Source organism: Amblyomma americanum, chromosome 1 (genome assembly GCF_052857255.1).
Source record: "Amblyomma americanum isolate KBUSLIRL-KWMA chromosome 1, ASM5285725v1, whole genome shotgun sequence".
Lineage (NCBI taxonomy): Eukaryota > Metazoa > Arthropoda > Arachnida > Ixodida > Ixodidae > Amblyomma > Amblyomma americanum.
This window is the reverse complement of record NC_135497.1, coordinates 126,936,294-126,961,003: the sequence shown is the minus strand read 5'-3', so window position 1 is coordinate 126,961,003 and position 24,710 is coordinate 126,936,294. Positions and strand designations below refer to the sequence as shown.

Below are 24,710 nucleotides of genomic sequence, written 5' to 3'. Positions count from 1 at the left end.
TTCTAGCAGTTGTACTTGCTCTACGCAAGCTAGACCCCTCTATTACAGCAGTTGCAGTAATTACTGATTCTTTATCTTTGTGTTCGTCCCTCGCTGCACAGGTTGACGGTCCCATTTTATCAACTTTCTTATCCCTACTTCCTCCGCATTTGAGCCTTGTTCATTTAGTATGGGTTCCCGGCCACAGCAGCGTGACAGTAAATGAGATTGCTGATAATCTCGCAAAGGCTTCCCTCAGCGGCCCCGTGTTGCCAATCATCCCGGCTACAGCCTACATTACAACATCTAGATTTCGGCGACGTGCGTTTTTAAGCACGCAAGACACATCACTTTTAACATCGGCGGATTATGAGCACCTTAAATATTATTGGAACAGGAAAATTTGTTGCTCTCGGCAGCTTGAAGTATCACTGACGAGGCTACGCTGCCGCATCCCCCCTCTAAATTTCTATTTACACAAGTCGGGTTTGGCGCTCTCTCCCCTTTGTGCATTTTGCCGTGAGCCATAATCCATTGAACATTTTTGGCTGTATTGTCGCCGATTCAACTCACTGAGAAAAAGGTTGCTGGAGGAGCCCTTGCAGCATCTTGGCCTTAGTTTGAGCAGCCCGCTCTTGCTATCATTTGGCGCCACCACATTTGGGTTCAGCCACAGATCTGTTTGCACCGCTGTTCAAAATTTCCTGATAGAATCTCACCGACTGCCTTGCTAAGTGTTTCAACCTTTTCTTTTCTATCAATTATTACATTTTGACTAAATCATTAATATTTATTCACTCTCTTTATTATTATTCTTAAAATTTTAAAATCAAAACACTCATCCCTTTTCTGTTCATGACGAAAAATTCACCGGTGTTATGCTTCCACGTGCTTTTCCTTTTTGTTAACTGAGTTCAGTTGAATAGCCACCCGATTCTTGGCCGATCCCCCAGTGTGGGTATGTGCCATCTTTTGATAGGCTAACAACAACAACAACAATATTCGAGCAACGCCACCATGCCTGTGCAACAGCCGCGCTTTCGGCAACGACGATGCCTGCGGGAGCGCCAGGGCGACGAACTGCGCTGCTTCCCGGCTGCCGTACTCGTCGCTAAGCCTAGCTGGTTTCGCATCGATGCCGCAGCTCAGGCAGGTTTGGAACTAGCCAGCGCAGTAATAAAGGAACTCCTCTAGTCACACCAACCTGTCCCATAATAAAATAAAGTTATGCTCGATTTCCGCGACGGCTTCAGCAGCGGATCTAGCAGACGTCAGGCGAGCCGCACGAAGCAGCAGCAGCAGCAGCAGCAGCAGGCGGCTATAGGATGAAATTTGCTTGTATCGTAGTTATCACTTCAACCAGCACCTTGGCCAACGATCCTCAGTAATGATACCTTTTTGGACGTTCATCTATCCCAGAGCTTGTGTGACAGCTTGGTCTGCCACAGACAAGGTCGGCCGACAGGGTTGGCCGATCTTTGGTGTCTTTGTCGGGTCGGCGTCGGCGGCGTGTCGGGCTAGTGTGACAGGGCCCTTAGCAACAACCCCTTCAGTAACAGCGCACAGGACCGGCGTTCATAGCGACGGTGGGCAATGCGGGAACCACGACCATGCTCATGAAATACTGAGACTGTGCTTGTGCAGGTTTGTCAGACACACCACGGCGTTATGCTTGCTGGTTTTGATGCATACGCTTTAGAGCAGCTAGGGTGACTTCCGAAAATATCTGCCGACGATTCTCAATTCAATCTCAGCTCCCCACAATGTCACTGTATTGATATATATTTTAACCTATGCTCACGTTGACAAAAAGTATGATAAAGTGCAGGCGTGCCAGATGAACCGCATTTGCCGTTCGCCACACTAAAAATATTGACGAACCTTTAATTTTTTCAAACGGTCAAGGCACAGCGCTCGCCGGCCGGTGGCTGCATGATTGCAGCGCGAATAAATGCATTGCAGCCGCTACAATATTCAACATTTCTTTAAAATATGCCCACTTGTGACGCTTCTGTTTTTTCCTCTTCGTTGATGCTTCCTATCGGCCACTGTGTAGTGATATTGTCTGCGCCAACAGCATCGTCCACCTAAGACGTCTGCTAGCGCGAGCTGCACGACGGGATTGCACCGCGCTCCACCGTCGGTCTCCACGGTGGCGCGCACTCGTGTCGTGCTCGTCCCAGCCGAACGTAAGGCAAGGCGGATTTAAAGTGGTGGCGAAGGCTGGGCCGAAAAGTGGTTTAGCGCGACTGCAGCACAACCAGAGGATGGGGGGCAAAACACTCATATAAAGAAATGATAAAGCTACAAAACTGGAATGTAATCTGCCAATAGAAAAAAAAATATATTAGCACCTTGTTTTGTGAAAGAGGTAAGTCATTTTATTAAAACCTGGCAAATTTTGTATTTTTGCAACACTCTTGACCTGCCCCCTATTCATGAGTGTGCGGTGCATTACAGCGCGTCTTTGCAGGCCTTGTTTCGATACCCGGCCACAGTGGCGGGAGCTTACGAAGCGATTTCTTATCGCCAGCTGTCTGCGATGGCGCGCCTGGTAAAGCGTATAAATTTAGCTCGCCGGTCTCAACATGCTCCTTTTGCGAAGTTTTCGTCGTCCTTGCACGTCGCTTCTTTGTCACCGTTCGGTAAGATTTGCACCCCGCTGCACCGCTGCGGCAGTTTTCTCGGTTTTGTCGTTTCCTTCGGCGTGCGGCCAGTGCGAAGTCTTTTTCCGTCTTTGCACGCTTCGCGCTCTTCTTTTGAAGCGCTTAGCGCTTCATTTCAAGGTGAGCTTGCGGCATGTGAAGAAACGATGCTCCGTGGTACACTGCGACAGCGTGGATAGTACCATTGGTGTCACGCTACACCGATTCCCGCTGGACTTTCACAGGTGAGCTCTTGACAGTGTCGTCTGCTCTAGGTATGCGCGATAGCTTCGATATGGTTTCGCCGGGCTGTTCGCTCGTGTTTCATAGCTGTAACCCGTTCGTGCGTACTTGCCTTCATGTTTTCGGGGATATTTATGTACTACACTGCAGGGCACACACTTTCAGTGCTGAGGTGTGCGAAAGAGGCCCACATTTTTCTAATTTATAGTGAGTTTCATGCAGCTGACCACCAACGTGAACTTCACACCGGGCTCTCAGGAGCAACCACGTGCGCGCTACTGACCGGGAGGCCCATTTAGAACAAAGTTTGCTACCTGACAGCTCTGAGTACGACATTGTTTAGTTTTGCAAAACCATGAAGCCAATTTGAGGATCCCCTCGCAGCTGGGAGTATCGAAACTCAGCCTCGTGTATGTGCGCGGCTTTGAGGAGGCTTTAACTGGATTCGCTCAGCAGGAGTTATTGCCTGCCTTGGTATTGCTGTCCTACATATACATGGCTGTCAGGGTAATTTTAAACGCACTTCACTCTCGTCACTCGTTGAGCTTAGAAAAGCAGCTAGCCGCGTGGCATGAGGATGAGCGTTACCGCACTCTGGGGCGCAGAGAGCTTGGCGCGAGCATTTACTACCATAGTTCAGATGTAATGCAAGTATAATTTACTGCAGTTAGCAGTGACAGGAATAATGACGCATTGGCGTTTCGAGTATGCGTATTCCTTTTGGCGCAGTTGTATCTAACGTGCATGTTGCATCACGTCCAGGTGCCGAGCGTGGGCGCAGTTCTGCCGCAACGTCAGCCTGCAGAAGAAGGCGCCGTCGCAGCTACGAGAACTCAGGATTTGCTCGAGGCACTTCGAACCATCTGTGTATCTGCCGTCAGGAAGGCTGCGACACGATGCTTTGCCTACTCGAGCAAGCATTGCCGGTAATATTTGTTATCAAACTTTTAAGGCATTCGCCGCTCTTGAAATGTCAGGTTTTGTGAAAAAATGAAATTTTTCCTTTTTGTCGTAACCGTAAACAGTCTAGCGTCTTCTGCAAAACGAATTATGTATCTGTCTTGTGGCTTTAAAAATTACAGTAAATTTTTACCTGCACCCTGCTAAGCGAAAACTAAAATGGAAGTATCGCTTTCACGTGAGCACATATAATTATATATATAATATTCGTTTTACGTCTCTTGTATGCACTGTACACTGTATGTGAGGTTCGTGACAAATGTCCAACATAGCATAGAATTAGGTTTGTGCTTGTGGTAAGCTAATGGCACAAGCTTAGTAGGCGAAGGGTGCTCAAGCGAATTTCTAGGCACGGGTGCGGAAAAAGTACACTGACGGTGTGAATACTCTTGCCTGATATTTCCGGTAAAAAGGATAATGGAAGTGGGATATTCGGTAGTCTGGTATGGCAAAGGGCTTCAAAGGATCTTAACGTGAGTCTGTCAGTCTTCCGGTTCAGGCTGTTTGATGCCGCTAGCCACTTCAGCAACGGAAACCAGGCGACTCTACATGTTTTGCAGCAAGTGGGAGTTGAATCTTTCATATTCACCGTGAAACCTTGTCTCATGAACGATCCCTGTCGTGTCCAGAGGGCATTCTCGTCCTTCCAAGGTCCTTTGATAGCTCAAAAGAAGTGAGGGGGAAAAAAGGGTGAGCCTTCCTAAATGTTTGATGAATTTTAGTACTCCAGAACTTTGCTTTCTTGTATGCAGAGCTTCTTTTTTCATCTTCAGTCTTATCAGGATGCAATCTTATGCCGACTTGGGCAAGGTACGCTTTTCACCAAGCGTACCTTGCCCAAGTCGGCATATTGTGTGCTCATGTGTTATGTATCAAAGCATGCACTGAACGATTATAGAAATGCACTAATAATTGTTTGTGTTGTTGCCTTTTACCTCAATATTCATGCTAGCGAAAGCCAATGTTTGTACAGGTTTTTATTTTTTGCGATAATTGCTTACAAATTCATTCTTGTTGCATCTCATTGCGTAGGCCATAGGCTGACCTGCATAAATCTGTAAACAATATGGGGCACATTACTTGATTTGCGAGCTATCGTTGTTTGTGTGATAGGCGAATTTCGCACTCTTCAAAGTAAAACATAGCATATGAAAATTGCAAATGATTTACTGGTGCTCCACAGCTGCTGATGACATCAAACTAATGTGCCTAACGATTAAGGGTGGTAAACAGAATTTTATTTCATTGGATAAGCATTTTTCTTTCTAGAGTGATGACAATGTGAACCGCATGCTGTGGAAGCTATAGTTCTTTGGAAATTATTTACTATAAAGGTACTGAATTCTCTTTTCTCTCCGCAATAATGTTGCCATTTCAGACACCTCAAGCGAATGCAGCAGCGACATGGACTGTTCACAATCTCTGAGCGAAACTTCGGCATCAGTGCGCCGGGCTGGAGAACCAGGTGAGCAGGGTTGTATGCATAACTGACATAAATCTTTTGAAAATGGTGACGACTGAAAGCTCATTGGACTGCTTCCTATGATAGCTGCTGTCTCCGGTGAACCTGTTTCCAAGGGGTACGTCCAGAGTCGGTCGTCCCAGTCGCTGCTACTCTTCCAAGAAGGTGATTGTTATTTCGTATCTGCTCGAACAGCCTGAGGAGGTATGGCTCAGAAATATGCTACAGTTCCTTGTCTGTGCGCTGTGCAGATGCAGATGGTGCCAGCCCTACTGGTTCTACGCTGAACCAAGCTTGTTCCCACGCCAGTGGCTTCATAATGGTTCAGTGTAAGTGTTAATTCCGCCTGTGGCGCTTAGTTATTATTTGTGCATTGTTGGGTTGCTGGCTTCCCTGTCAGAACTGTGCTGTCACTATATTTTGTTCTTTATATTCTGTGGGCGCAGCTGACCACACATATGCAGGACCAAGCACTGAAGCAAGCGCTTCATCTCTGGAACCTGGCACGGCAGGGGTGGCCGCAACACTGTCAGCGAGTGCTGATCTGTCACCAGGAGCTCCGTTCAGCAGTTCGCCTCTTTCTTACAACGCTTTCGCAATATTGCGCACTTTTTGGTGCTACAGGACTACATGCAGCTATGACTAAACCCGACGTAGCAACTTATTGCTCTTCCGTCGACTCTGTACGTTGCAGGATCTTTCACCAGCCCCATCAATGAAAGGCGGCCACTGCAGAAACTTCGAGCCACGCTCGGGCAGCTGCGTAACCGCAACAAGAGGCTGCAAGGACTGCTGCTTCAGCGCCATCGCATGAAGACCACTGTCGAATTGGTAGATAGTCTGCGTGAGCATTTAACACCAGCTGTTGCTGCTTTTGTTGAAGCTCAGTTAAAGATGCACAATGTCAGCAGGTTTGGCCGTCGATGGTGCAGCCAAAACAAAACCTTTGCTTTAGGTTTATACTTCCACAGCCCAAAAGGTTACAGATATTGCAGGAAACTCCTGAAACTTCCATCTGTTAGGTCACTGCAGCTGTGGCTTGCACGCGTACCATTGAGGGTTGGATTTTATCCTGAAGTTTTTGATTTGATCGAGAAACGGGCAGCGTCTTTTCCACGGCAAGACAGGGCTTGCACCATAATTTTTGATGAAATGCATGTTTCAAAGGAGCTGTCGTACAATCCAGTGTCGGACAGATTTGAAGGCCTTGAAGAGTACAGTGCAGCACAAGGTCCAAATCTTGCAAACAAGGCGCTTGTGTTCATGGCCAAAGGAATATGTACGCCGTGGAAGCAGCCTCTTGGCTACTTCTTTGCAGATAAGGCAGCACCTGCAACTGTTCTGTATGACCTCCTCTTCAAATGCCACAAAATGTTGGTTGGAGCTGGATTGCAGCCTGTGGCTGTGGTTTGTGATCAGGGGAACCAAAATGTTTGTTTTCGAAACTTGTGACCCCTGAAAAGCCGTACTTAAGTGTGAATGGTGAACCGCTTTTCTTTATTTTTGATCCACCGCATTTGCTCAAGTGCTTGCGCAATATGCTCTTCAAGTATGACTTCAGGGTAGGCAGTGACACAATTAAAAGCTCGTACATACGACAGGCTTATGAGAAGGATCGAGAAATGCAAATTCGGTCCATCCCAAAGTTGAGTGCCCGGCACTTTAATTTAACTTTTGCTTCGAAGATGTCTGTGAAACTCGCAGCACAGGTATTCAGCAATCATTGCGCTGCTGCATTGTGCACATTGGTAACATTACAACAGTTGCCATCAGAGGCTATCCACACAGCCAGATTTGTTGAGAGGATCGATAGACTCTTTGACAGTCTAAATACTTCACAGAAGCGGGGAAAGTCTCCGTATGCATCTGCAATTTGTGCAGGATCTGTGCATGAAGAGTTTTTGGAAGAGTGTATTGCAGTTTTCGAAAACATCGAAGTTCTAGGCTGTGCGCGGCAGCCTCTTTGCATCCGTGGCTTCTGCCAAACTATGAGGGCTGTGCTGCTGTTATGGAACCACCTGGCCTCTCGCTATGGTTTGACATACCTCCTTACCAGGCACCTGAACCAGGATGCACTTGAAAACACCTTTGCTATTGTTAGGTCGAAATCTGGATCGAACAGCAACTCGTCTTGCCGGCAGTTTCAAGCAGCATTTAGGCATCTTTTAGTTAGCAACCTTTTCAAACTGTCGGAAAGCAGCAACTGTGCTGAAGACGTGTCTAGCCTTCTAGCCACTCTCCCAGTTTGTTTATCTAAGTCTGCTCCTTCTCTCTGTACAGCTGCCACATCTTTGCCAGTTGCAGTAGAAGTTTTGCCATATGATTATCAGTCTCCAATACTAGAGAACAACATTGTCTATTTTGCTGGCTGGCTTGCCTACAAGTTTATGAATGATCACAGGTGTGTTACAGGGCCACATACGTGCGAGGTGAGGCTAGAAAATGCCGCCTTTGCCGATCAGAGCCAAGTTCTCTTGTACTTAAGTGTCAAAAATCCTGGAGAAGGTGACTTTGGGAGCCTGTCAGTTCCTACACCCTCGTTTGTAGCTTTCATCAATGCTTGCGAGCAGGTTTTTGTCGCATCTAGTTCCAATATTGTGGGAAAAGAACAAGTAGGGCATGATCTGTGCATGTTGCTTCATGCTAAGGTAGAAAAATCGCTGACTGTGTGTGGTGATGACGTTTATGATGGTTTGTTTGCCCTGTTCGTCAGGGTGAGGCTGCATTGGCTTGCACGCAGAAAAAATCTTGAACTGCACAGTCAAACTACTAAACGGAAAGCCACGAAGCAAGCACTGAGGCTAAGCAAATGAAAAGGATGCAATTCCCGAGCTGTTGGCTGAATATTTTGTGAAGTTGCAGGCTATTATGCAGCCTGTGCAACAAATCAGCTTAGTCTGGTTTAACGGTTGCAAAGGGTTTTTTTCTGGTTCACAGCCTGGCTTTATTCTTTTATTTTTTACTTGTGTATTTTGATTTGCTAGGATGTGACGTGGTTGCTCACAGGGGCAATGGTTTAACAGTGTAGCATCTTTCATCGTTCATTCCACTATGTCACTCGTTTAGGGTACTTTTATGCCATGTACAGCTTGTTCAAGTGTCACCTATGTACTTGTGCAATATTGTCAGATAAAACGCCATACCGATAAAGCGAATGCCTCTGAAAGGAAACTTTCTAGGCAATGGATTAACCTAGTTTTTGTGGCGCTGGGATTAATTTTTCCACCTGCTCGCCCCCCCTGCAGTTCCGTGCTGGCAGGTATAATGAAATCAACCATTGTCATCATAACTACCACTCGGCACCACTGGCTACCAGGCCACCTTTTAGCAGGCTAGTTGCATCTCAGAGTTTTTAGTAGGATCTTTGTCAGCGCAACGAACAGAACAGCGCTGGACTTTTATCTGGCTATATTGTAGCATACAGTACACTGATTACATGCTTTACTGCTCCGCGAATGTCCTTGCACTTCACTGTACGCTGTACTTCATGTGTACTTTTGTTGACGTAAAATTACTTCAAATTGATCCGGCTAACTACTAGAAGTACTCTGGAGATGGTACGCCGGCTCAATGTATGGTATTTGCTCCTACGTTGAGCACGTTTGAGGGTGCTAAAGCTGGCTTTAACATTGCCTTGCAGATGTAAACGCACCTGCTATGATGTAAACGCACCTGCTATATTCTTTCAGCTGAAGAAATTAAATGTGAAGAATAATCCCAGTGTGCTCTATGGTCTGTGTTGATGCGCCTACTTATGTCATGTTATGTTTGCTTCAATTGAAGCTGTCGTAGCATTGTTTTCTATACTTTTCAATTTCCTAACTGACAACGTTCGTGGCACTTCAGGGCTTTTTCCTATCTGCACTGTGACTATTGAGATGATTAGCCAACTTAAACAATACTGCTTGTGCTGCCTGTGACATGTATTTTTTGTTTGTGTGCCAAGGGTGTGCTTTGTGACTGTATTTGTTTGGTTGCTGCAATAAACAATGAATATGAAACTATGAAAACCATACTTGCCGTACACTCTATTGCGAACTGTGCACTTGAGCCAGTGCTTTGTGCATCATACCTTGCTGTACTCAAAAGCTCTCAAAAGTACTAGCACCAGTATTTGCACTACGAATCATGCATGCTTCGCCAGTGTCTGGAAGTGTTGCCAAGTGTTGCTGCCTTTCTATGCTGCCCCTCCTTTACCAGTCACTTTCATTGCGTTCCCAATTGCACATTAACAAGGCCATAACTAGCAGGAACTCGAGCACATTTGACTGGCAAAGGTTGGGGCGCGCTGAAAGGCAGCAACTTTCGAGAGGTACGGGCTCGAAAACGCGGATTCTACAGAAAGACCGCTTTATAATTCGCGCCAAAAGCATACGTATGCGTGACGTCATTCTACGTCACGTTTGCGTAGTTTGCCCCCCAAAATCCAGGGGGCGCTGGAGTGCCCACGAGCCGCCATTTTTTGGACCAATGGGCGTCTATGGAGCCTTCGCTACCAGTGTACATCTACCTTGCGTAAGGCACTGCACAAGTGGCATCCAGCTGAACGTGGGGCACCGCACGAGTGCGTGGAAAACTCCACGAGTGCCGTCAGCCGAAGGCACCATAAGATTGGTGCGCCACAGTTGCAAAGCTGCTTTCTTAATGGTACAATACTTCCAAAGAACGCCTATTTTCTCTCCACAATTATGGAAGAGTTGTCATTCGAAGTTACAAGCTACAATGCACATCACCAGCTGCCAAAAGTAAGCAAGCTTTGAAGACAGACCATGATACTGACCCCTAATGAGAAAAAAAAAACCTGCCACGAGGAAATCAAAAGCTTTCCAGGCATTCTTTCACATCCACGAGAGGAGCCTTAAAACGTAGTGCTTTATAAATTCTGGAGCAGTTAAGTCTTCAAATGCTTAATGAAAGCGATAGCGGAGGGTCGTTAACACCCTTGGACTAATACCACGCCCTGGCAGTTTCATCGGCCGGCCCATCATTGCGCCGTCTAAAGAGCAGGCAGTAGGGCACGAAACGCTGCGAGCACAATCTCCAAGCTATGCTACCTTGTGCATATTACTTAACCATGAAGACATCTGCAGTGATGACAAGATTTGTTCCGTGTAGAAATAGAGCGATCGATGAAATATAACGTGACAAAGAGAAATCAGAATTATGCTAAGTATAATGCCAAAGGTGCGAATTTTACTGTAGATATGCTCAGAGACATGCTGTAGTTGGACCAGATAAAATTGGCAGCACACCAAAATTTTGTGCAACTACATCCCAAAATGATGCGGCATTCTCTAGCTGTCGATGTATACAGGCCTTTCACACAGCAATAGCAGCTTTAGGGGCGACTGCCATTATTTGTGGCATGTATTTGATTGTAATAATTTTTTTAGCAATCCAAATAACTATAATACTTCCATTCTTCTGTCTTCCTTCTCTTTTGTGCTATCATTATCACTTTATACTGTGTGGGGTGATGACGTAGCTGCGGCTTGCTTGGAGAAGGCAGTCTTTTCCGCTAATATTGTGATTAGCGGTACAATCCTCGTGCAAACTGCTCTGCGCATGCTCGTTGATAAAATATAAAAAAATGTGACCTTGGGCTTGCTTCAGCTTCAGGTATGGTGACAAGCTGACTTTCACCAGTTAAATTTGGATGTTCCGCTCAGACATTGTCGAAATAAATCTACATAGATATTGAACACCACCATGGCGAAAGGCTCTGGATAGACCTAAAACATGCGCTGACAATACGTAGCCGATGTTCGTTTTTTACCTTCGGCTTTTCTGAAACTGCACCTGGCATGCCAGGTGCTCCATTCCAGAAGAAAGTGCAAATGACGAGATACAAAAGGCTTAAACCACACAGAGCTTCGTGATATTAGGTTCAAGCAGGGTACAACACCACCTGTAAAGTGCCCATGTAAACTCGTTCACTCCTTCCGTTTAGAGGTACGACGTCAGTATAACGTATGCTCATTGGTACACAGAGCACTGGCAGGTACCCTGTGCCATCTCTCCCCCTTCATGGCAGTCTTCGCTATGCTGCCTCTGAACACTCGCTTAATCAGTTTGGTGCACCTTGCCGTCCTGGATATCTAGTTAACCCGTCGTCGTACACGGCTCCTAGCGCCCCCGAAAGACAAGCGAAAGAAAATGGGCGAGATTTAACTAAGTTATCGCTAATGAGACGAGCGAAAGACCGGCCTCCGACTGAAGCGTGCGCTATATACGGCCAATCAAGTGGTCATGTCATGTGGTATAGCGGAGGCTCGGCGCAGCATCGAGCGGTGCGGCTGGCGTGGCGGAGCTCGACTCCAGCTGTGGCCAGTCACGTGGTATGACGTCCGGCGTGTGAGGCCTGGCTAGAGGTCAAAGTCAAACCTTGATGACCTGAAACTTTCAGTTTGGAGAGAGAAGAGCTGTCGCTCCATAAGGACCCCGCCCTTTTTCACTGCAGCTCTATCTCCTTGTCACAGTGACGTAATTCTGTAGCCGGCATTGGGGAGGACGAGGGGAAATCTGCGGTTGCCCTAACTAGCGCTGGTGCTCAACTTAGGGGCTGACACTGGGTTACCAAAGGCAAGAGCTCTGTTCCTGTAGGTATTCTCCAGTCATGACCATTCACCAACTAGGTAAACTCTCTGGTTTATTGTTTTACTCCCTTAGGGGGCTGAGTGAAATGGTCGTTCTCCCACGGGTCGCAAATCGAGAGAAAAATGAAAGAACTGGAACTGAGGCCAAGCCCGAACTTAAAAGTTTAATTGAATGCATAAAGCAATCCCTCAGTAATAACACACCAGAATCCAGCCGAGCGCAGCCATACAGCTACAAAAGGAAGCTAAACAGCTGTTTCCGAAACTTCACAGTTGATGAAAAATTCGTCCTGTCACAAAGATCGAACAAGGAACCAGTTCCTGTCCACGGCAGGCAGTCTACTATCTCAGCTAACCTGGAAGCCTAGCAGATGGCAGGGCCAGTCCGTGTGGATCAACGATTTGAAGGGCTGAGCACGGGTCGTGCTAAGAGTAATTACCCCTTCACTGTACACTTCGTTCAATGCCAACGCTATAATAGCAGGGCTAACATTATGGGACTGGCTTACCTCCAGACGTCGCACACTCGAGAATAGCTTGCTTGCGCGGTCCATGATGTTTGACGTTACTTCGCTGGTCTTCCACAGTGGTCTTCCCACTACGAAGGCTATCAAAACTCAAGCCCAGATATTGTTGGGTGGGTTTTTAATAATGGTTGTTCTTACAAGAGCAGTTGATTGTAACTAGCCAAGGGATATGCTTGGCGACATCAGCAAAGAGAAACGTCTGGTCAGCACCGTGTTAAGCAGTGGATCATAATTCTCCAGAAGGTCGTGCATGGGTGTCTGCATCTCGCGGAGCTGCAGGAAACATCATGGCGAGAAAACGGGCTAAATGTGAGCTGGTTGTACAATGACCTCGTTTCAAGCAAAATATCAGTGCGATTCATTACCCAGCGGCTTAGCGGAGGTGCGGAAATCAGGTGGTAGCGCATGGCTTCGATGAGCAGCTCCTTACTCTCCTCGATCGTGAGGAGGAGTGGCTCCTCACCCACTTTGGATAGCAGGAACTCTCGCCGCATCAGTGGTAGGCGACAGCGTTGCAGCAGCTGCCATTACAGAAATGGAAGCATCTCAGCACCCAACATCAACATTATCAGTGTTTACTCACACATAACTTGTCCTGCTTTTTTTCACAATCACTTTATCCGAACTCAAGGTTCGACTAGCATATGCAAAAATTGTGGACAAAATCATTTTAAAACGAGAAAAGATTATGGAAGTAATTTTTTCATACAAGATTTTAGCATAACAATCAATATATCCGCCGATCACCCGTCGCAGTCTTAAAACTTTTTTTGCTATTACCACTTCTCCTATAGACAAAAGCCTTCCCTTTCGTGTTCCAATGGAAGTCTTAATTGTTCGATGCGATCGTGGAAACATGTTAACGTTCTATTGTTACACATCAGAAAAAAGAACTATTACCTTCAATATTTCCACAACAGCATCTTACAATTTTTCAGTATTCAAAATCTTTGCCCGAAAACGTTGGACATGTTGGGACAAGAGAATCAATTTATAAAGTGGTTGGCAGCCAAATAGAAACCAACGTGTCCTGCAATCTAACAGACTGCGCAAAGGGAATGCATTTCTGTGAAGCAGGCAAACAGACTTTGCAGTACAAAGCTCAATCACTTATGTTAAGGTGAGCCAATAGAACTTGCTTTATCAAGTAGACGCATCCACATAATTCACTCCAAACCAGTTTTAAACCAAATGGATAGCAGGTGTATTTGCTCAAATGCTTAGCATCTGACCACTTCATCAGCGGCGCTGTGTCTACACAAAATCCAAACCGAGTAAATTAGTACCACTGAAAGCGGATTATCAGCTACATTTCCCGATTTTTGCTGGGATGTCTCATTTTCCCAGAAAACAAATTTACGTCTCCATAAATCTGAGGAGCGACCTTAGTTCGTGCGAATCCCACCGCGGAGCACACAGCCCTGTAAGGAAGCAATTGCCGCATTGACTTGGCTTCGCGTTTTCTCGATAACGCCAAGGACACAGTGTTATCTTCTACTCATTCTTATTCTAGTGGCGTATATTTTTACATGCTGGCGCCACGCATAAGGATATGGTGTAGAGGATTCTAAAAAAAACTGGACTGCCTGCGTGGAAAAAGATTGTCGTAGTTTATTTCTGCCTCCTTTATCACTTGTATTATCGAGCGGTCACTTTTACGGGAGCCGTCCACTTGTGTCCCAAAGAATGATAATAAATGGGTGTTGATCTAGATTAAGAACCAGTGGAAAAAAAAAATTAACACTCTGGTTTGTGCATGGTCAGTTCTTCAACTAGTAGATTACGTTAACAAGAAGTAAACCAAACTAGCTAGCCAATACACTGCAAAAGTATGCAATGAAGGAACTGCTACGTATACGCAGAGCGGCAAAGCCCCCAATTTTCGCATCGTGCCATATCTCCGTATTCTCGTCACTTAACAACGCGCCGCAGCTAGTGCCACCTTCTCAGCAGCAACCAAAACTCAATCCTGAATAAACCTGATTTCCTTTTTGGTTCTGATTTCGCACAGTGCCCAAGCATGTCAGAAATGATAGATGCTTACTTGGGGACAACTGGAGACAAAGGGAAGCAAGGCCTCTGGGGCTATGAGCAAGTTGTCTACTCCAGTGTCAGGGGCTCTTGTGATGAGACTTCAATTGCGGCTTGCTGGAGATGCGAAGCCTTTCCCAACCTTCCGGTAACGTCTGTAGTCTGAGCTCGTAGTGGAGGTTGAGATCGTCTGCCGACCGGAACCAGTTGACCAAGCTCACAACGTAGTCGCTTTTGTGCCTAGTCACCATTGCGTGAGCATCGTCGAGGAACTCTGGGCGGCAGAGGTGGACAGCGGGCAAGAGTCGAAGGCAATCCAGGCCGCGAAAATAGCAGCAACGACGCGGTCTCCCGCAGAGGACGTCGCAACCAGGGGCAAAACTCCCGGCTGTAGAATGTGGTCTTCTAATCCGCAGAAGTGGCCCAGGCCACCCAGTTCGTGCATCATCTTGAGGTCTGCAGAGGGTAAGAGAAAAAAAAAATGATAGTCTATTAGCGTAGTTAGGCGAGATGAGAATTAGGTGCGCTAGCAGTTTGGTTTTCACTTCCGTTCTGGTGTTCAGAGTGTTCACGATGGCAGTTGCTGGGATAGCGATAATGGGTTAATGTCCATATACGCAACACAACGAGCCATGAAAACAAAAATGATAGGCGTAATGTTAGAAGAGGCCCGAAAGGGGCAGAGTGCGTGAGGGAACAAGTGCGGGTTAATGATATCCTAGTCAAAATCAAGAGGAAAAAATGGGCTTGTGCAGTGCACGTAATCCGAAGGGAAGATAACTGCTGGTCGTTAAATGTAGCGGACTGGATACAAAGAGAAGGCAAGCGATGCAGGGTTCGGAAGAAAGTCACGTGGGCAGATGAGATAAAGAACTCTGCGGGGATACGTTTGCCGCAGCTGGCAAAGGACAGGTTAATTCGAGGGACATGGGAGAGGCCTTTGCCCTGCAGTGGGCATAGTGAGGCTGATGTTGACTATTATGATGCAGCGTTTGCATAATCTCGCGTAGCCCTGTGCCGCGTCGCCTTGCGCGGCAGCCAGAAAATCCGCGTTCAATAAATTGCTCGGCGCATTCAAAATTATGGCATTCAAGTTTTACCGACATGGAGGTTCTGCTGCTAAGGCACCAAAAAAAAACAAGAGTGCCGAGAAAGCGAGTGACAAGCGAGTAGTCAGAAAACCACACATAATATAGGTGGGAGGCCGGTTAATAATGGGATCAGGAGATTGTTATGCCACAGTGAGCTTCTAGCCATGAGGAACGCAAGCCAGCAACTCACGCTGGCCGTTCGGCACAAGATGAAGTTATGCTGCCTTCAGTAATTAGAGTTCAGCACTAATACATCTTCCGGTGCTCACCTTCCGCACCATGCACCGAAATCCGGCAATCAGCAGAGTGACGCAGAGGAGGTCGACACGATCGAGAGACAAAACTCTTGGCTGTAGTGGTCGCATACTGCCCGTGATCTTCAAAGTGAAGACCTCTTGGCAAGTGCAGAGACGAGGACAACTGAAATGCACCATTGCCACGGCTTGGCGAACTTATGAGTATGTCGTCTTCAAGGCCGTCGAAGTTGTTCAGGCCACCCAGTTTGTGCATCATCTTGAAGTCTGCAGTCAGTAAGAGAAAAAAAATGATCATCGGCTTGCGTAGTTAGGTGTCATGCGAAATATGTAAGCCAGCAGTTGTGTACCGTTGGTAGCTAGACCCAGTATTAAGCATCCGCTGATTATTCTACGTGGCGTCGCTCATTCGCAACTTTTGTCGCTGTGCGGATGTGGTTCATGTCGTTGTAAACTCAAAAAAACAAAGAATTGAAGGTTATGTGGACATAAGGGGCTGAAAGGTGATTGCAGAGAAGTGCGTTTTGTAGTTTTGTAAACAACAGTAAGGATACATGTATTAAAAACAACAATGAGAAAGCTCATACTTGTAACAAGAAAAGGCCAGCGTATTACGGTCGTGGCTACAATACTACTACAGAGGAGCACAGCACCATGTAGAGCAGGAATCCGTTTTAAGCATAAGGGGTATTCGGTTTATGCATACGTTATACTAATATAGAGGAGCACAGCACGCTGTCCTGCAATGGCAGCACACCATGTAGAGCAGGAATTCGTTTTAAACATAAGGGGTATTCGGTTTATGCACACGTTATACTAATACAGAGGAGCACAGCACGCTGTCCTGTAACGGCAGCACACCATGTAGAGGAGGAATTCGTTTTAAGCATAAGGGGTATTCGGTTTATGCATACGTTATACTAATACAGAGGAGCACAGCACGTTGTCCTGTAACGGCAGCACATCATGTAGAGCTGGTATTCGTTTTAAGCATAAGGGGTATTCGGTTTGCGCATACCTTATACTATTACAGAGGAGCACAGCACGCTGTCCTGTAACGGCAGCACACCATGCAAAGCAGGAATTCGTTTTAAGCATAAGAGGTATTCGGTTTATGCATACGTTATACTAATACAGAGGAGCACAGCACGCTGTCCTGTACCGGCAGCACACCATGTAGAGCAGGAATTCGTTTTAAGCATAAGGGGTATTCGGTTCATGCATACGTTATACTAATACAGATGAGCACAGCACGCTGTCCTGTAACGGCAGCACACCACGTAGAGCAGGAATTCGTTTCAAGCATAAGGGATATTCGGTTTACGACATTATATTATTACAGAGGAGCACAGCACGCTGTCCTGTAACGGCAGCACACCATGCAAAGCAGGAATTCGTTTTAAGCATAAGCGGTATTCGGTTTATGCATACGTTATACTAATACAGAGGAGCACAGCACGTTGTCCTGTAACGGCAGGACACCATAGAGCTGGTATTCGTTTTAAGCATAAGGGATATTTGGTTTATACATATGTTATACTAATACAGAGGAGCACAGCACGCTGTCCTGTAACGACAGCACACCATGTAGAGAAAGAATTCGTTTTAAGCATGAGGGATATTCGGTTTACGCATACATTATACTAATACGAGAAGCACAGATCGCTGTCCTGTAACGGCAGCACACCATGTAGAGCGGGAATTCGTTTTAAGCATAAGGGGTATTCAGTTTATGCATACGTTATACAAATACAGAGGAGCACAGTGCGCTATCCTGTAACGGCAGCACACCATGTAGAGCCGGTAATCGTTTTAAGCATAAGGGATATTCGGTTTATGCACATATATATATATATATATATATATATATATATATATATATATATATATATATATATATATATATATATATATATATATATGTGTATATATATAGGAGATAACAGAAGCAACCGCCCATGTGACCAAAGAGCATAGGGGATCTCTTTTTTTTGTACTTTTCATGAATGGGACAATAATAAAAGCAGAAGAAAAAATCACATGCCACCGGTGAAATCCGAACCCATGACATACGAATTTCGCGTCCGGTGCTCTACCACCTGAACTACAGCAACAGCTGTCCTATCTTCTGCTTTCGGGGGTATTTATGTGTAGTGTAACCTAACCTTAAGAGTGTTCACCATTGCCACACACATCCATAGCGGCGTACGTAGTACATCCTGCATTACCGCGAGTGCCACGTAGGAATGTGATCGAACGCTGAGGGCGGGAGCCGTGCGAGAACACTTATGCTACCTATGGCATCAAGGCTGCCAGATTTGAGGCTGCAAAACTCGAATCTGGCAGCCTTGATGACATACGTAGCGTAAGAGGGTTCTGGAGGTTAACATATATGTAGGCCCTGAGCGAAGCTTGATTAGTCTATATATTCTTTGTTCGATCTCTGACTTTCATGGGAGGGCATTGACGAACCTGTGCACCAAATGCCTCGTCGGCTTTTACTGAAGTGAGCGCGGTGAGCCGCGAGCCATATATGGCCAATCAAGTGGTGATGTCACGAGGTATGGCGGAGGGTCGGCGCAGCATTGAGTAGCGCAGCAGAGCTCGACTACAGCTATGGCCAGTCACGTGGTATGAAGGCAGGCATGTGAGGCCTGGCTCAAGGTCAAAGTGAAACATTGTTCACTTGAGAGTCTCAGCTCATAGAGAGGAGCTGTCGCTCCATAAGGACTCCGTCCTTCACTGCAGCTCTATCTCCTTGTCACAGTGACGTAATTCTGTAGCCGGATTTGGGGAGGACGTGGGGAAGTCTGTGGTTGCCGTAACAAGCGCTGGCGCTCAACATAGGGGCTGAAACTGTGTTACCAAAGGCAAGAGCTCCGTTCCCGTAGGCGTTCTTGCAGTCATGACCGTAAACCAACTAGCTCAACTCGCTGGTTTACTGTTTTACTCCCGTAGGGGGCTGAGTGAGACGGTCGTTCTCTCACGGGTCGCAAGTCGAGAGAAAACAAATGAAAGAACTGGAACTGAGTCCAAGCCCGAACTTTAAAGTTTAATTGATCGCATAAGGCAATCCCTAAGTAATAACACACCAGTATCCAGCCGTGCGCAGCCATACAGCTAAAAAAAGGAAGCTAAACAATATTTTCCGAAACTTCGTAAATGAAGAACTTCGTCCTGTCGCGAAGATCGAACCCAGATCCACCTCCTGTCCACGGCAGGCAGTTTACCATCTAAGCTAACCTGAAAGCCTAGCAGATGGCAGGGCCGGTCCGTGTGGATCAACGATTTGAAGGGATGAGCACGGGTGGTGCTAAGAGTAATAACCCCCTTAGTGTACACTTTGTTTAATGCCAACACTATAACAGCAGGGCTAACACTGGGAGACTGGCTTACCTCCAGAGGTAGCACACCCGAGAACAGCTTGCTTGCGCGGTCCATGACGCTTGGCGTTACTTCGCTGGTCTTCCACATCGCTGGTCTTCCACGGTGGTCTTCCCACCACGAAGACTATCAAAACTCAAGCCCAGAAATATGCTTGGCGATGTCAGCAAAGAGGGACGTCTGGTCAACACCATGTGTTCAGCAGTGGATCATCAGGCCTCAGAAGGTCGTGCATGGGTGTCTGCATCTCGCGGAGCTGCAGGAAACATCATGGTGAGAAAACGTGCTAAATGTGAGCTGGTTGTAATATGACTTCGTTCTCAGCAAAATATCAGTGCGATTCATTACCCAGCTGCTTAGCGGGGGTGCGTGGCCCCGCCATGGCGGCGCGCCACTCGGGCATCAGGTGGTAGCGCATGGCTTAGATGAGCAGCTCCTTGCCCTCCTCGCTCGTGCGGAGCAGTGGCTCCTCACCCACTTTGAATAGCAGGAACTCTCGATGCATCAGTTGTAGGCCCCAGCGATGCAGCAGCTGGCATTACAGAAATGGAAGCATCTCAGCACCCATCATCAGCATTATCAGGGTTTACTCACACATAATTTATCCTGCCTTTTTTCAACATCACTCTGTCCAAACTCAAACTTCCACTACCGTACGCAACAATTCTGGAGAGAATCATTTTAAAACGAGAAAAAGTTTATGAACGTAATTTTTTCATACAAAATTTCAGAATAACAATCAATATATCCACCGACCACCCGTCGGCAGTTTTAAATATTTTTTTTTCCTATTACCGCTTTTGCTATAGCCAAAAGCGTTCCCTTTTGTGTTTCAATGCTAGTCCTCACTGTTCGATGCGATTGATGGAAACGTTAACGTTCTACTGTTACACATCAGAAAAATGAACCATTACCTTCAATATTTCTAGAACAGTATCTTACAATTTTTCAATCTTGAAAATTTTTGTCCGAGAACGTTGGGCATGTCGGGACATGAGAATCGATTTATAAAGTGCTTGGCAGCCAAAGAGGAGCCGACGTGTCCAGCAATCTAACAGACTGCGCAAAGGGAATGCATTTCTGCGAAGCAGCTAAACGGACTTTGCTGTACAAAGCTCAATCACTTATGTTAAAGTCAGCCAATAGAACTTGATTTTATCAAGTAGACGCATCCACAGAATTCACTCCAAACCAGTTTTAAACCAAATGGATCGCAGGTGTATTTGCTCAAAGGCTTAGCATCTGACCACTTCATCAGCGGCGCTGTGTCTAAACAAAATCCAAACCGAGTAAATTAGTACCACTGAAAGCGGATTATCAGCTACATTTCCTGATTTTTGCTGGGATGTCTCATTTTCCCAGAAAACAAATTTACGTCTCCACAAATCTGAGGAGCGACCTTAGTTCGTGCGAATCCCGCCACGTGGCACACTGCCATGTAAGGAAGCAATTGCCGCATCGACTTGGCTTCGCGTTTTATCGACAACGCCAAGGACACACCGTTATGCTCCACTCATTCTTTTTCTAGTGGCACATATTTATCTTTACATGCTGACGCCTTGCATAAGGATATGGTGTAGAGGATTCTCAATAAAACTGGACTGCCTGCGTGGAGACGGATTGTCGTAGTTAAATTTCTGCATCCTTTATCACTTGTATTATTGAGCGCTCACTTTTAGGGGAGCTGTCCACTTCTGTCCCAAAGAATGATAATAAATGGGTGTTGATCTAGATTCACAACCAGTGGAAAAAAAAAAATTAACACTCTGGTGTGTGCATGGTCAGTTCTTCAACTAGTAGATTACATTAACAAGAAGTACCAAACTAGCTAGCCAATACACTGCAAAAGTATGCAACGAAGGAACTGCTACGTATACGCACAGCGGCAAAGCCCCCAATCATCGCGTCGTGCCATGTCTCCGTATTCTCGAACTTAACAACGCGCCGCAGCTAGCGCCACATTCTCAGCAGCAACCAAAACTCAATCCTAAATAAACCTGATTTCCTTTTTGGTTCTGATTTCGCAAAATGCCCAAGCATGTCAGAAACGATAGATGCTTACTTGCGGACAACTGTAGACAAAGGGACGCAAGGCCTCTGGGGCTATGAGCAAGTTGTCTATTCCAGCGTCAGGGGCACTTGAAATGAGACTCTTCAACTGTGGCTGGCTGGAGACGCGAAGCCTTTCCCAACCTTCCGGTAGCGTCTGTAGTCTGAGGTCGTAGTGGAGGCCGAGATCGGCTGCCGACCGGTACCAGTTGCCCAAGTTCACGACGCAGTCACCTTTGTGCCCAGTCACCATTGCGAGAGCATCAGCGAGGAACTCTGGGCGGCAAAGGCGGACGGCGGGCAAGAGTCGAAAGCGTAGATGTCGTCCAGGCCACCCAGTTCGTGCATCATCTTGCAGTCTGCAGTGGGTAAGAGAAAAAAAAATGATGGTCCATTTGCGTTTTTCGGCGAGACGCAAATTAGCTAGCTGCGCTAGAAGTTCGGTTTTCACTTCGGCTCTGCCATTCAGATTCAGTGTCCACGGATGGCAGTTGGTGAGTTATCAATAATGGGATAATGTCCATATATGCAATGCAGCGAGTGATAAAAAGAAAAATGATAGAGTTAATGACATCTTAGTCGAAATCAAGAGCTAAAAATGAGCTTGTTCAGGGCATGTAACGCGAAGGGAAGATAAGCGCCGGTCGTGAAAGGTAGCGGACTGGTTACAAAGAGAAGGCAAGCGATGCAGGGATCGGAAGAAAGTTAGGTAGGCAGATGAGATAAAGAAGTCTGCAGGGATACGTTCGCCGCAGCTCCCAAAGGACAGGTTAATTCGAGAGACATGGGAGAGGCCTTTGCCCTGCAGTGGGTGGAGTGAGGCTGATGTTGATCATGATGCAGCATTTGCATAATCCCGTGTAGCCGCTTCTGCCCTATGCGACCTTTGCCGCGTCGCCTTGCGTGGCAGCCAGAAAATCTGCTTTCAAGAAATTGCGCGGCACTTTCAAAATTATGGCATTCAAGTTTTACCGACATGGAGGTTCTGCATCTAAGGCACCAAAAAAGACAAGAGTGCCGTGAAAGCCAGTGCCCAGTGAATAGTCAGAAAACCACACATAATATAGGAGGCAGGCCGGTTAATAATAGGATCAGAATCGAGATTGGTACGCCACAGTGAGCTTCTAGCCATGAGGAACGCAAGCCAGCTACTCATGCTGACCATTCGCCACAAGATGAAGTTATGCTGCCTTCAGTAGTTAGTAGGCGTGTGCGAATATTGAAATTTTCGAATACGAATCGAATACGAATATGAAGAAAAAATGGCTTCGAATATCGAATCGAATATCTGTTCAGTGCAAAAAAAATTTAAGAAAACAATGAGCAAGCAAACGTTGTTGCCCTTATTTTTTTCAAAATGGTGTATGGTCTTTGCAACTAAAATAAACAAAACAAGACTGCCTCAGTACCATATAAAAAACATGATGTGCACAGAAATGTATACTACTTGATTAGACAGCATAAAAGTATCCAAATTATGAGGTCATGCAATACAAAATTCATAAAATGACAAGACTGGCAACAAAAAATAACATGATGACTATTAAACCTCATTCATTCGGAGTTCAAGGGACCAGAACAAATGCCCGGTTCATCCGAAGGCCTCTGTTATTGAATTGCCCCCAACCCCCCCCTGAAAAAAATAAATGCTGAGGAAAATGCTGAAGATGCAGTAAGGCCTTGTAAGGTGGTTCCATCGCGCTAACACCTGTAAGCCCATGACGAGCCACCCGTTTTGGAGTGCTGGAAGAACAACACAAATGCAAGCAAGGGGCCGGGAACACACTGCCATCGGAGTGGCAAGGCGGTTTCTAAAAAGGAAAAAGAAATAAGCCGCGCGGAGCGTGGATTGGACTATAGGCGAGTGCGCGGGCCGACATTTGAAGTTGCCGCGGGGCAGCGGTGAAGCTCAGAAACCGAAACTACGCAGCCAGACTATTTTTTTGCCCTAGCAAAGGCCTTCCGATTATTGCCACGCCTGCTCTTACGCCCGCTAAAGAAGTGTGCAAGTTACAACGCAGCATGCAATAGGCGCGATTTTAACAGGATCGCTTGCCCCATTGTGACTACTCGACGCGCCCCTTCAGGAGGCTCCCGCTGCACACACACACACACACACACACACACACACACACACATATATATATATATATATATATACATACATACACATAGCAGACAAGAGAAGCAACCGCCCCCGTGACCAAGGAGCACAGGGGATCTCTTTTTTTTGTAGTTTTTCATGAATGGGAGAATAATAAAAGCAGTAGAAAAAACCACATGCCGCCGGTGGAATCCGAACCCACGACCTACAAATTTCGCGTCCGGTACTCTACCACCTGAACTACGGCGACAGCTGTCCTATCTTCTGCTTTCGAGGGTATTCATGTGTAGTGTAAGCTATCGGGGGTATTTATGTGTAGTGTAACCTAACATTGAGAGTGCTCACCATTGCCACACACATCCACAGCGGCGTACGTAGTACATCCTGCATTACAGCGAGTGCCACGTAGGAATATGATCGAACGCTGAGGGCGGAAGCCGTGAGAGAACACTTGTGCTACCTATGGCATCAAGACTGCCAGATTCGAGGCTGCAACACTCGAATCTGGCAGCCTTGATGACATACGTAGCGTAAGAGGGTTCTGGAGGTTAATATATATGTAGGCCGCAGCGATGCTTGATTAGTCTATATATTCTTTGTTCGATCTCTGACTTTCTCGGGAGGGCATTGACGAACCTGCGCACCAAATGCCTCGTCAGCCCAAACGTTTTGTTTCGCCTAATCTCGCATAATCTTGAAGAGTTATCAATATCAGCTGATATCTATTGAACCCGTCGTACGCGGCTCGTAGAGCCCCCGAAAGAATCGAAATAAAATGGCTGAGCTTTAACTCAGTTATAGCTAATGTGGCGAGCGAAAGACCGGGCTCCATCACTCCACCCAGTCAAGGCCCAACGGCTCTGACTGAAGTGAGCGCGGCGAGCCGCGCGCCATATACAGCCAATCAAGTGGTGATGTCACGCGGTATGGCGGAGGATCGTCGCAGAGTTGAGCAGCGCAGCAGAGCTCGACTCCAGCTATGGCCAGTCACGTGGTATGACGTCAGGCGTGTGAGGCCTGGCTCAAGGTCAAAGTGAAACATTGTTCACTTGAAAGTGTCAGCTCATAGAGAGGAGCTGTCGCTCCATAAGGACCCCGTCCTTGTTCACTGCAGCTCCATCTCCTTGTCACAGTGACGTAATTCTGTAGCCGGATTTGAGGAGGACGTGGGGAAGTCTGCGGTTGATCTAACCAGCGCTGGCGCTCAACTTAGGGGCTGAAACTGCGTTACCAAAGGCAAGTGCTCCGTTCCCGTAGGCGTTCTTGCAGTCAGTGACCATTCACCAACTAGCTCAACTCGCTGGTTTACTGTTTTACTCCCGTATGGGGCTGAGTGAGACGGTCGTTTTCTCACGGGTCGCAAGTCGAGAGAAAACAAATGAAAG

The 24,710-nt window shown here is 46.6% G+C and overlaps 3 protein-coding genes across 5 annotated transcripts in view; 1 reads left to right on the top strand and 2 right to left on the bottom strand.

Annotated features, from left to right (window-relative positions):
- The first annotated feature begins 3,679 nt into the window (after positions 1-3,679).
- Positions 3,680-9,418, top strand: LOC144113645 (uncharacterized). Its single transcript, XM_077646834.1, has 6 exons — positions 3,680-3,793; positions 5,206-5,292; positions 5,377-5,454; positions 5,541-5,618; positions 5,736-5,858; positions 5,984-9,418. Exons 2-6 carry the CDS (start codon positions 5,232-5,234, stop codon positions 6,739-6,741), a joined length of 1,098 nt encoding a protein of 365 aa, XP_077502960.1. The 5' UTR covers positions 3,680-3,793; positions 5,206-5,231; the 3' UTR covers positions 6,742-9,418.
- A 3,097-nt stretch (positions 9,419-12,515) lies between these two features.
- On the bottom strand, positions 12,516-19,307 carry LOC144113644 (uncharacterized). Its single transcript, XM_077646833.1, has 5 exons — positions 19,185-19,307; positions 15,804-16,055; positions 14,457-14,899; positions 12,778-12,933; positions 12,516-12,685 (listed from the first exon to the last, which is right to left on the bottom strand). The coding sequence occupies exons 2-3, from the start codon at positions 16,045-16,047 to the stop codon at positions 14,688-14,690; spliced, it is 456 nt and encodes a 151-aa protein (XP_077502959.1). The 5' UTR covers positions 16,048-16,055; positions 19,185-19,307; the 3' UTR covers positions 12,516-12,685; positions 12,778-12,933; positions 14,457-14,687.
- Positions 19,254-24,710, bottom strand: part of LOC144113643 (uncharacterized) — a 31,886-nt gene continuing 26,429 nt past the window's right edge. For 2 of the 3 annotated variants that reach the window (XM_077646830.1, XM_077646831.1), the window contains exon 13: positions 21,235-21,580. The gene's annotated coding sequence lies outside the window, so the exon portion shown is untranslated. Of the gene's footprint in view, positions 19,429-19,520; positions 19,705-21,234; positions 21,581-24,710 lie in introns of those variants that run through there. The other variant, XM_077646832.1, reaches the window with a different exon arrangement.